The 13,443-nt window shown below is 37.0% G+C and overlaps 1 protein-coding gene across 1 annotated transcript; it reads right to left on the reverse strand.

Annotated features, from left to right (window-relative positions):
* Positions 1-1,253: 1,253 nt before the first annotated feature.
* Positions 1,254-4,640, reverse strand: LOC128362898 (phospholipase A and acyltransferase 3-like). Its single transcript, XM_053323758.1, has 5 exons — positions 4,561-4,640; positions 4,405-4,460; positions 3,143-3,260; positions 2,171-2,400; positions 1,254-1,491 (listed from the first exon to the last, which is right to left on the reverse strand). The coding sequence occupies exons 2-5, from the start codon at positions 4,405-4,407 to the stop codon at positions 1,354-1,356; spliced, it is 489 nt and encodes a 162-aa protein (XP_053179733.1). The 5' UTR covers positions 4,408-4,460; positions 4,561-4,640; the 3' UTR covers positions 1,254-1,353.
* Between the last annotated feature and the right edge of the window lie 8,803 nt (positions 4,641-13,443).

Consider the following 13,443-nt stretch of genomic DNA (forward strand, 5'->3'; position numbering starts at 1 on the left):
CCATTGTACATCTGTGTAAATGGCATCAGATTGGTCAGTTCTGATGTGGATCAGATGGAGCCAGATGGCTTTATGGTTCAGTGACTTTGGATGCTCTGCTATGCCCTTGTATAGTGCTCAGCCAGTGAGAGGCAGAGCAAACAGGGGAATGAGTTTTAAACAGGAAAACAGCAAAATGGTTAGAGCTGCTTTCATGAATATTTTTGTATGATATTAATGCTGATAGTGTGTGATATGAGAGGCGTCATTTGTAGTGATAAAACTACAAATAATTGTCACATTTTTGTCATTTTTGGCTACAGCTGTTCTCAGAGAAAAAGCTCTAAAGACCAACTGCACACTACTCCTCAGCACCAAATGTCAAACACACACATTAAGCCAGCAGTCCTTGTACAACACAAACTGTTTTCCCATGGTGTTCTATGGGACTGACTGTAACACTTGAGTGCTCAACATATGGAAACATAATGCCACAACTCTGGTATTTTGGCTAATAACTAATAAATAAATAAAGCTTGATATACACACATTCTGTTCATGTGATCAACATAAAAATACAAATAGCACCACTTTGTAGGTTGTTATAAAGCTATTTGCATTTTTGCGAATAATCTGTGAACCATGAAGCACAGTAACACAGATCCCCTCTGTGGATGTGTTTAACACATAGCACCACCATGTGGCCAGTTGTAAACACTGATGGAACTGTTCAACACAGGGTTGAATTACATATCGGTGGCATGCTCTGCAAATACTGATGGTATTTTACCCCTACAGACAAAACTTTAGATGACTAGGAAAGCAAATCTCTATCATCACATATGTCTGTCAGTTTGTTAAATTGTAGATCTTGAAATACTTTGTCTGGCCTATTTCCTAAACATAACTGAGCTCAAATTAACATAAATGAGATTGTGAACATTTTCTCCTATTTCTTAAATTCAGCTGAAAAATAGTCTTTCTCTTGTTTTAGATCTTAATAAAATGCCTTTTTCTCTCACACACCAAAGAAGAAAATGATTTGTTTCTGATGTGAGAAAGAAAAGAATATTATGAGCAGCAAATGTTCCTCAGTTTGGCCACTAGGGGGAGCTGCAACCTTTTGCAGCAACCACACACAGCTATATTCTAAAGTTATGTGTTTATACATTCAGTGTTGTCCAAATAACACAATTTTAAGTGCATTAAATCAAAGAACACATTGAAGTATGCGTATAAGTTTATTTTCACAATGGTAGGATAGGAACATTTTGGCCCTTTGACTGAAAAAAATGCAACCAAGAAATTGTTATAAAAATGTTTCAAATAAAGTAAAGTATCTCACTGAATCTGACTGACAGAGCAGGAATACGTTCAGGAGGAGTGAGAGCTTGACTTTGATGGTGAAAATGATGCTGATGGTCCACCGAAGGGAAATATAAATCTACTAACTTTCATTGCACCATCTGCAACTTTGACAGCCCCTGGAAGCACTAGCTTTGACATCATCACCTGCACAAGTAGATAACACAGAGACACACCAAACGTTAATTAAGTTGCAAAAAAATAGAAAGTACAATAAACTGCTGATATTGAAATCCTCCCTCACATATAAATACATTATATACTGTATTATTATAATGCCAAACATATTTCCTATACTGTAAATTGGTCTTGTATGCAGAATATGTTTTTAAAAGTTTAAAGACAATTGTAAGAGACAGAAATATTTTGCAGTATTCATCACTTGTAATGTAACTTCTGAGTTTTAAGAGTTTTCTGGTGTTAAAACATAATTCTACTTCTGCCTTTGCCACTGACAGAAAACTCTATACAATGACCGCAAGAGGTTATTTGTCAAGAAAGTGTAAATGTTGTTTTAACTATATGAATAAAAGACTAATGCAGTCTCTAACATCTACTTCAGACTACACATTTTTCTCATCCATAACTCCCTCCACAGCTCACTCAAATAAATTCATGTTTTATTAGAAATGTGAATCACAATTTTTAGCATTTGTTCAGATTTCATAACTCACAATCTAAAACAATACGTTAGATTACTGAAGAAATAATCATAATTTTAAAATTTTATGATGTAAACAGTGTGTTTCATATCGCCAAATTTCCTGGTTTCTCTATGATTAAACCATCCAGACACAAATTCCAAATTGTGGATCCTCCTACATACCTGAACAGACTTGGCTATGCCATAACGACACTTGTTGGCGAAGTGTTCACAGTTCCAGTCAGAGAGACTGTACTCCACATCCTTACCAACCCATGAAAGGGCTTCTTCCACAATTTCGTGGACTGGCCTGGGTTCCCGATTGTCATCGAAAAAGTTATTTACACACCACTTGTGTCCGTTGACGACATCTTGGAGTTTTTCTTTCTTTACTTGGGCACTCCGGAAACCCTCTGGAAGTCAAAGGAAACCAGTCAATTAACTTAACTTAAGACCTGGATGATCTGCAATTTTCGGTTAATGAACTCAACTTAAAGAGCATCTTAAAGAGCTCAATGAGAACACTGTGCTCCCAGTATGCAATGCTGAATGGGAGGCCTTAAGCTATCAGGCTCCTGTGAAACCATCTTCCAGTTTCATTCATTTAAGAAGAGGCTTAAAACGTTCCTTTTTGATAAAGCTTATAGTTCAGGCCGGTCAGACTTGCCTTGGACTAGCCACTTATTCTGCCTTAGGCCTCGACTACCAGGGGACTTCTAATGATGCACTGAGCTCTTCTCTCCTCTCCTCTCCTCCGTCTGTACACATTCATGTCCCATTCATGTATGTTACTGACTTGGCTTCTTCCTCCTGGAATCTTAATCTGTGGCTGAAGATCACCTGCTTGATGCAACTGTGGCTACTATTATTATTATTGGTCATATTTTGATCATTATTCTTGTTCTCTTTCTCTCTGTGGCCAGCCACACATAATCTGGTTGTGCTTGAGCTTTCTTCCTGTTAAAAGGAAGTTTAACAGTTTTTCCTCTCTGCTTTCGAAAAGTGCTCATGTAGAAAAATAACAAACTGGTAAAGTACTGTATATACTTGCTCTGCGTGAAAAGTGCCCTGAGAATACTTCTGTTACAATGTGGTACTTCATAAGTTAAATTTACTTGACATTACTGGCACTGAAATATAAATAAAATGACTCACCAGGGGCTAACATGTGGACAATGTACCCATCACCAACGTACACAGCCCAGTGGTGATAGAGACCACGGCTGATATCTATCAGGTCACCAGGATCTGGCTCCTTGTTTGCCCCGGCACCCTTGGATTTAAAGATAAAGAAATTAGTACATTTGGATACAAATCAGATCTGATTAGACTTTGCTGGACTCCAGCAGAGGCACAGTTACACTACCTGTGTTCAAACATCCAAACATGAAGAAGACATTAAATCTGAAGCTTTCAAGCATGTTTGCACTTAGCGTCTAATTTACATATTAAACTCCATTTGTGAAGCATTTTTATTGATTGATTAATGATTGAGTTCCCATTTTTGTTGTGTACAGGCATGACTGATACACAGTCCTACAAATCATTTCACAGTATTCATCAGATCTACAGATGGCTGTTATCTGGTGCACAACACAAATACAATATGTACAAATCAGATCAATAAAATCTTTTTTCCAGAAGCTGTTGCCCTTCTAAATAGCTAAACTGTAAACTAGACTTTACATTTCACATCCCTCTTTTAATCCCTGCACTTGTCACATCCATGTATTTCATCAGACTGGACTTAACATTGTATATTGTGTTCAACATCCACTGTTACATTATTTAATTATTTATTGTTCATGTCGCATTTGATGTTTGCTCTTGTCAACTTCATTTATTTTTTTAAAGCACATTTTATTGTTTTATTTGTACAGTTCATATTTAATTTCAAATTTCATACTCAAATAAAAGAGCTACTGCTTTGCTAATACAACTGATTCTGACAAACACAGAAGAGGACTGCAGGCCAGTAAAGATGTCGGTGTAAAGATTCTGTTTGGCAAAGGTTTCATGAAGAAGCTTTGTAAGTTTGTGAGTAACAATGAATGTAAAATATAACTTTTGCTTGTTAGCAACAAAACTTCACAGAGCATCAGAGCTCCTGAATTGTGTGAATCTAAAAAAAAAAAGACAAATTAATGAGAATAATAACAAACAAAGGTGTGAAATGTTGTAGTCTGATGATCTGTCTTGGTCTCTGTAAAGTTTTCTTCACAGTTTTCTCATGAACGACTGAACTGGCACATGTGTATAATAATTGTCATTGATTGTCACCCATCATGCAGATAAATTAATACACAGAGAGCTAAGAAGTCAAACCATGTTCTACTAAATAAAATAAGTGTTCAGACTTGGGAGAGGTATGAATACTTTGACTGTACATATGATACAAGCAGTCGAGATATACTCACCATTGTAAGTGGTCTTAGGGTGTTGACCTGGTTTCACTTTCAAAGAGACTCGACAGCTGAAGTAACAAAACATTAACAGATATTATTACCCAAGAAAAGTTTGCAGAGATTTAGCACCATTGCATGCAGAAAGAATTACAAATAGAAGTGTCTGACCCTCTCATTTGTCTGGGAAACTGAAGCCCCTCATATCTCAAAAGCCGACTGACAGAAAAATGTAAACAGGAGGAGCTTTCCTGTTACACATTGGCCTTCAACAGTAACGCCCCTTTCTATTTTTAGACTGGTAGGAGAGGGGGCTACGCTGTCTTGGAGAGTGAATGTGTATCCCAAAACTCACAGTGAAACCAAAGAAACAGTCAAACTTTAACATTAGATTTCTCAGTTTGTCACTGCTTTTATGTTACCAGTGAATATGAGCAATCTGAAAGAGGCCTGGGTTGAAGAATTGGGCGTTCCAGTGTCAGATGAAGTGTGAGAGGAAGGCCTGTCCAGTATACTGTGTCAGGATCTTAGTGTTTTTCCTTGTTTTCCCTGTCTTGTGTGTGTGTGTGTTTGTCTGGATTTGGGTGGAGCTGGAGTTAACCACTTACCTGCACACCTGCACATCTCCACTTCCACTCTCCCCTGGATATCAGCCCGGTTCAGTTCAACACTCATCGTCAGACTGTGGTAGTTTGATGTACATTGGTGCTGTAGTTTTTGATGTGTTACTCATTTATTTCCTGCTAATCCTGACTACGTTCTCTATTTCCAATTCCTGCCTTTGCCTGTTTCCCCCAGAATCAAACGGCCACCACTGCTCCATTCCCATCTCCAGCTCCAGCTAATCCACAATCATTCAAGACTTCTTTTTGCAACTATTTCTCGGGTCCTTTTGTCTGCACCGTGGGTCCAGCTCTGGTTAACCATGACATACAGAGCTGATCCATCAATTCTCCATATAGATTAATTCAATTTAAAGTCTTACACAGATTGCGTTACTAAGATATCTGAATCAGTTTATCCCATGTGTAATATGGTCATACTGAAGGATCACTATTACACTTATTCTGACTCTGTCTATTACTAGTAATATTTACTTAGTTTTTCAAAGAATATGAAGTTAACAGTCAGCTAGACCAGTGATTCCCAAACTTGGGCCGCAAGCGCCACCTAGAGGACAACAGGAAACTTTTTTTTTGCCGCGGGACTGCATAGGTTATCAACTGAAGACACCAGAGATGCTATCCATGAGACGCTCAGTTACAATGCAGCTTCCGACCACATGGTGGCGATAATGCGTCAGTCAGTTGTTTAACAAGCTCACAGACGAAGAGAAGAGAAGACAAAAGTGGTGCAGACCCTCCTGAAAGACTAACATTTTTCACAAGTACAATCGTAACTTCATCAAGTACGGCTTTGTGAATGAAGGTAAGAAGTTTATTTATGTATCCTCCCCGCCCCCTACAAATGAAGAACGTCTCACAGCAGTTAAACAAGCACAAATATAGTCATATGACGCACCGTTTTGTTCAGAAGAAGCTCAGCTATTGAGCCAACATAAGCACTTACAGCTCAACAAAACACAAGTCAAACACTGCGCAACTGATTGCGCCATTTGCAAAAATGCTCCTCATCTAAGCATATCTTTAATTTCACAACAAACTACACATCAAATAAAAGCTGAGATTTCACTGATTCCAGCAGTGTAACTCCCATTACTGTGGAATAAACCGTCAAAGAAAAATCCAAACAAACGTCCCATTGTAAATTTACAACTACAAAATATGTATTACCTTCACTGTTTTTCTGGTTAAAAGTTGTGTCTGGTAATATTCCTAGTAACAGCTACAGTTACCAATTAATTACATGGCATGGGGGATGAATAGCAGATAACCTGCCTCGTCCCTCAATGTGAACACGGTCTTTGTCTCTAGTGGTTGAACTGTGCTATTGTGACAGATTTAACTGCATTACTTTCTAAATGGCGTGAACTTTGATTAGAGTGGTCAATCTTTCAAATTGATTTCATGAACTAAAGGTGGATTTAGTTTATTATTGAATACAAATCAAACCAAGAGTGAGATCAATTACACCTATACAGTCTTAATATTTAATGGGCCCCGGGCCACTCTGCACCTTAAAAAGTGGGCCTCAAGGTAAAAAAGGTTAAGAACCCCTGAGCTAGACTATACTTTCTACAACACTTGGCCCTTTCCCTCCCATCAAAAGCAGGCATGGTTGCAGCTACAAAATGAATATTGCCAAAGTGGAAATGTCCATCATTCAGCAGGTGGCTCAACAAAATGCTTTCTATTGCTAAGATGGAGCAGATTTGCTTCAGGAAATGGAATTCACAACAATGTTTGTTTTTTACATTGCTTAATGAGAACTAACTGCATAAGTCATGAGCTCTACTACTATCTTGTATCTTTATTCTGCGCAAACTGCCTTATCATGCGTACTCTTTATATATTTGTTTTACCATCGACACTTCTACTACGAAGCAAATTCAACATACTCAGGATGTCTTTTTGTTTAGTGACTACACAGAACATTGGCCAGAGCACCAAAGCTGATTATCAACCAGCGCAGTCTCTGTGTGTCTACTGCTGCTACAAGCACTTTCATGTGTAAGTAATGGGGTTGTTAATTAAATGCAACATCATCATAACAATGAATAAAGTGCTGAACGGTTTACACCCTTCCTCTCAGACAGGAGGTTATTAAAGTTTTCAGGCAGAAACCATTTTATAGTTGTTATCTGTCCATCAAATACAGTGTTCAAATATTTCAAAGTTTAAATAACACAATCTAAGTGCATCCAATTAGAGAACATATGTAAGTACGCTTATACTATAATTTTCACAAGGGTAAGTGGAAACATTTAGGATCAAAATGTGTCATGTGAAGAGTGGAGCAAGTGGATGCAAATGCAGAACAAAGCAGGATTTAACTTTATTTGAGACTCAGGAACAGAATACAGAAGTGCAGGCAGGAAAAACCCTACAGAATAACTGATCCAATGAGACAGGAATAAAATACTAACTGAATTAACAAGAGGATGTGTTGGGGAGATGAGAGTGGAGACACAAAAACCCCAGTAAACACAATCCTCTTCAAAATTAACCAACTTACATCAGGATAAACATGAATACAACTTTAGGTACACAAGTGATTATATGAAGTCCCAACTCAGTCAAGTCTTTTCATAAAGACAGAAAAGTCAGAGGGCATCTGAAGGACTAGTTGAGAGTGGCAATTAAGGGACTGGGGGAAATGGGAATGTAGCAGGAGAAAGCAACATGCAACTTGATTATAACAACATGCAGTTTGACAAAAAAAATATCAGTATCTACTGACAGAGGAATGTGTTCAGGAGGAGGAAGCCATGGAACCTAGAAGACCAAGTCCAACTCCAGAAACAGTCTTTGCTGTCTTCTTCACCTGTACCAAAAGATAACACACAAAATATGAGTTTAGCTGCAAAAAGTGTAGTATACTGATACAGACCCACCCCACCCACCCCCTCCACTGTCAGTTGCCTTTGTATAAAGATTATGTTTTTCATCTTTATTATTTTAAAGATAATTGTGATGGACATCACTGAGGTTTTCTGGTCTTAAACATCAAGCTACTTCTGCCTTTGCCACTGACAGACAACATTATTTTCATGACCACAAGAGGTCATTGTTTCTAAAGGCAACAGAGCTTCAGTTATGAAGTGAAAAAAATTAGAAACAGTTTTTAGCATTTGTTCAGATGTCATAGCTTGACTAAGTCACATAACAATCAAAAATACTAAAATTAGTTATTAAATAAAATATATAATTACCCTTTTAAATACTGTTACTTGACACAATATATGCATATATTAAAGGTTAATAATTATAACAATGTGAATTTTATTTTTACCTAACTGTCTTTATAATTAGGCTTTTTTAATTATCCATTTAAACCATCCATCTACATACCTGTAGAGACAGGGCTTTGCCATAACGGCACTCGGTGGCAAAGTGCTCACAGTTCCAAGCAGCAGCATTGTACTGAGTCTTCCCCACACGTGAAAGGGCTTCGTTCACAATTTCTTGCTTTGGCCTGGGTTTCAACTTGCTGTCGTAGTTTGGATGTTTTTCGTTATTTTTTTGCCACTTGTCTTGGTTGACCACATCTTGGAGTTTTTCCTTTCTCACTTCACCTGGCACTACTGATAGGATTGATGAAAGCACAGAATTGCCTATTTATAGGGATAAAGAGGCACACAGTTTATACAAGGTATATGTGGTGAATGTTGTGACATGTTTTATTATGAGTTTTGTTCAAGTTCAACCAAATAAATAATCAAAGTCTGCACTCAGATCTGCAGAATAATTCATCTTAGTTGCTATATGATGATCCTTACTCGGACTGTTCAGTGTTTGCAGAGTAACTGTAATGACACAGTAATGTAAAGAAATGACTCACCAAGAGTAACCAACTCAACAATGTCTCCATCACCAATGTACACAGCCCAGTGCTGACAGTTATCACGGAAGATTTCTATCAGGTCACCAGGTTCTAGGTCCTCAACACCCTTGGATTTGGAGATCATGAATAATCAGTAAATTCAGGTGCATACTGTTGTAACGTTTTTTTCTATTTACATGTGTTTTCTTAAGTCACAGTCTGACTATCTCACTAGCCATTGTAATTTGAGAGCTGACTAAAAGTACATCCATGACATTCATCATGTACTCACTAATTCTATGATGGCGCTGAGAGCTCAATGCAATGCCAATTAAGAAAACACATGTAAAAACACAAAATACGAGAAATAAATATACAATATAATGTAACACAACACAATATACAACAATGACAACAAGAATGATGTGCGCTTTTCCATGAAAATCAAGGATCACCTCAGTTGTTCCCTCTTGGCGACATTGATGGAGGAGGGCTGCCTCTGTCATTTCACTTGATAGTCTTACTCCGGCTGATGGGAAAAGAGACCAGGTCATTAGGAATGCAGGAATCCACAACAAATCTAATAAAACAAACATAATAACAAAGAGTAGTAACAAAGAAAGAAATAGAGTTGGTGAACAGTATATGGAGCCAGTGTAAGTGGGCCAGGATTGGGGTAATATGTTCTCTGTTCAGTATTTGTCAAAAGCATGACTGCCACATTCTGAACCAGGTGAAGTAGAGCAATCACTGACTATATAAAACAGAAAATACAGAGAAGTCTAGACATAAAAACATGGACTATTTGCTCTGTGGTGTTCTTATGCAGTGCTGAACTGATTCTTGCTATATTTCTGAGTTGTGAAAAAAACAGACAGAAGTCTGACAGAACCAATTTGTTAATGTGATGGTCAATATTCAGATTGGGATGAAACTCGTAAATGGTTTACAGGTGGTTTGATAAAGCATGGTGCACAGAGCCAATTCTTACTTGTTGGCATTTATTCTAAATCAGTAGTTCTACAATACATACAAAATATTGGCATGGAAGGCGATAGTAAGTGTACATCTTTCATCAACACTTTACCACGTCATGCACAAGTGAGACATTTAAACTCAAGCACTAGTGAAATATTTGACTTTTAGAGAAGAGTTTACCATTAATTAGAGCAGGTACCATAAAACCAATGTCCTTGTTACAGGAGGCACAAAGACGTCCAACAGGTTCAGCCAATCCAGTTCCACAATGTGGACAATACACTGGCTGTGGAAAAGGAACAATGTGAAAGCTGAGGGTGTCTAAAAACATATAAACATGCAGCCTTAACATATGAATGCATGAGATGTATATCCAGCCAATTCATTTCTACAACATTAACAATACACTGGCTGTGGAAAAGGAAGGTTTTAACCTACACACTTTTATTCTCACTGCAAAGGGAATCCTGAAATCATGAGAAAAAGTCACAGGGACAGCGATACATTTTGAGACAATTTATTAAAATTAAGACAGTATTGAACTTTTGGATAACTATTTTATCTTGAGACAAAAAAAATATTCAATCAATTTTGTTTTGCTCTATATAATAATAATAGGGTGTAAAAAATGCTGTTAATACAACTACAACCAAAATTCAAAGACAAACCCCATTGAGTGTATTTGTAGCCAAAGGGTGTGGTCACAGTAATAGCAATAATAGGAGCATAGGACCTAAAGGATGGACCCACAGCCTTAATAACACGTTCACTGTTGCTGAACATGAACACAAACGAGATGCAGCTGGTTTTCTGTGAATGAAACACATCCAGTGCGTTTCAGAGTAAGTTTAAGTCTTACAGCTTCTGTGACAATCTGATATCTTATCAATTACAAATATTGGCAGGACAAATCTCCATGTTTCATATATCAAGGTATAAACTTCGTTGACAAATTGTTGGTATAAATATAACTGTTTTAAGTGTAAGTATACTGACAACCATCCCCATTGAGGGGTTGGTTGTCACAAGTTCACCAGACATATTTGACGGCTCATATCTTTTGAACAGAATCAGCTGAAGGAGAGTAAAACTGCTCTATTCCTACCCAGAGCCAGATTAACGCAAAAAGCCACGTGCCTTGGGCCCAATTGGCAGGGGGGGCCCAGACAGAGGGACCAAAAAAAAGAGAAAAAGAGTATGGGGGGTTTATCCTTTAATTTTAGGGGTGCTGAGATCAAAATTAAGGGTGTTAGAGTATCCCTAAAAGGGTCTGAAATTGCTCCTAGTTTACAGAATCCACATTTTATGCCACCTTCAGTTCAATGGTTGTGTTGTTTGAAAATGTTTTATGGGATGATCTTCACTAAAATGACACATACCTCTATAAATGTTTTGAATGTCGTATGTCGACATATTTCATTTTGTCACTGAAGTTGAATTTGTAAATGTATACCTTTACCTTTAATTAAAACAACTAGAGCCATCACTTTGCCCTTTTTGTACGACAAATGTACTCTGAGTACATTTTTAACAAGCTACTTTTTACTTTTACTTGAGTACATTTTTAGACCAGTACTTTTATTTGTACTCAAGTGAAATTTCATCAAAGTAGTGGTAGGCTACTTTTACTTGAGTAGATTATTTCAGTACTCTTTCCTCCTCTGCAACTGACCTATCAGAATACAGCATTTAATAGAGCCGTGTAATAACGTTTAAATAATAAAAATCAAAAAATAGTCTGTTTAATATACGACACATGACTTATTTTGGCATACAAAGAACCAACTTGTAATCAAAGACTACGTAAAATGTGAATTAACTTTTTATTAGTAACTTTGGTAAGTCTCAGATTTTAATTCATAAATAACATCAATTTATTTAATCCGGCTATGTTCCTACCTGACACTTTAGGCTTTCATTACAGATTAAAAGGGAATTTATTCAATTTATGGTTTATGAGGAATTCAAAGGAAAGTGACAAGTGTGACTACCAACCCCGTTCTCCCTATGTTTAGTATGTAAAACTGGTGATAATTTTCTCCCTCAGATGACCGGTTCGACCCGGATCAGAGGCTGCTAACAGCTGAGATGAGCGGCTGGTTCACCGGGCTTTTCACATGTATGAAGACGTTGCAAAAGATTTACAAACAGGCGAAGAAGAAGAACCCAATAAATAACAGGAAAATTGGCAAAAATTAAATAAAAATTAAATATATATTAAATATAAATTAAATATATATTTTTTAAAACATTATTTTTGTTGTGAGCCTAAAATCAAAAGTATAAAAAACAAAGCTTCAGTTCCTTTTTTGTATTCCATTCATGAACAAATAAGGAAATAACAAGCCATTTTTTAAATTTTTGTTTTGGATTCTTAAATGAATATCAAATAAACGAATGATACATGGACTGTGGAGGAAATAGGGTGTGGCTCTCCTGTCTATGTCTAGTGAAGAAATACAACTTCCAAAAACTCCAAAACTGATGCACGAAGAAAACACAGCAACAAGTGTATTTACCAAAAATGTTGGACTGTTCCTTTCAAGTAAGTTTCAATATCAAAAATTACAGAAAATATCCAAAACAAAAGTCAAATGAAAGTAAAACTCAGCTTCTTACCATTTTGACTGCTGTGTGTGGGAAACAGAACTGGAACAGAAAATGAGGACAATCAGCACCAGAGGAGAGGTATTAAAGTGAGAGGAAACATGCTGGGCGTTCGTTCTTTCCTGGCGCCAAAGGGAGGTGACATCTCCCATATCTGGGTAAAAACTGCTTCAACTTATGGTCTTTGTACTTGCAGTAGTTTATGATCACACTATATTTATGACATATTGATAGGAATTACATCTCTACCATGGCTATTTACAGTTACATTGTAAAGCAGTAACAAATTATATTAATAGTGTTCCTACAATCATCCTCTAACAATGTATTCTGGAGGGTGTTCAATCAAAAAGTACATTTCAGTAACTTTGGAAAACAGTTTGTTCATCAGTATCACTCACAATGTCAATTTAAACTCCTTTAGCCCCTTTACACTACACATGGTGTTTAGAGTAAAGCACTGCATAGTAGGGGGAGTTATTTATTCTGGAAGTAGAAACTGCATCACTTCAAGGTAATGTTAGGTGACTGGTGGTTGGAGCATGAAACTCAGGGATCAGTGTTTGATATGAGTTTTATGATATAATTTCAATTTCCCTAAAACATTTGGCCTAATAAATAATTTCCAGTGTTCTAAAGACAAATTGATCATATCTTATGTCTAATCACAATGTCAATAATCCTGCTTTTTGTTTCTTTGCTGATCACTGCCTTGGTCTTACTTTATAAAATGCCTCCATTTCATTTGCTCTGGGTCAGTCCACTGTCTCAGACCCACTCTGTATCAGTGTGCTCACCGATATCCTGGGGTATCAATAAACATCAAACACCACAGCAAACTTTGAACAAGGACTTGAGTGAATTTCTTCAACATATTCTAGAGTTGCAGTCTGATGATCTCTCTTGGGCTCTGTTCATTTTTCTTCACAGTTTTTTCATGAACTACTGAACTGGCACATGCGTATGATAATTGTCACTGACTGTCATTTATCATGCAGATACATATTCAGATGGAGAGGTAAAACT

The sequence above is a fragment of the Scomber japonicus genome, chromosome 8 (genome assembly GCF_027409825.1).
Source record: "Scomber japonicus isolate fScoJap1 chromosome 8, fScoJap1.pri, whole genome shotgun sequence".
Classification (NCBI taxonomy): domain Eukaryota; kingdom Metazoa; phylum Chordata; class Actinopteri; order Scombriformes; family Scombridae; genus Scomber; species Scomber japonicus.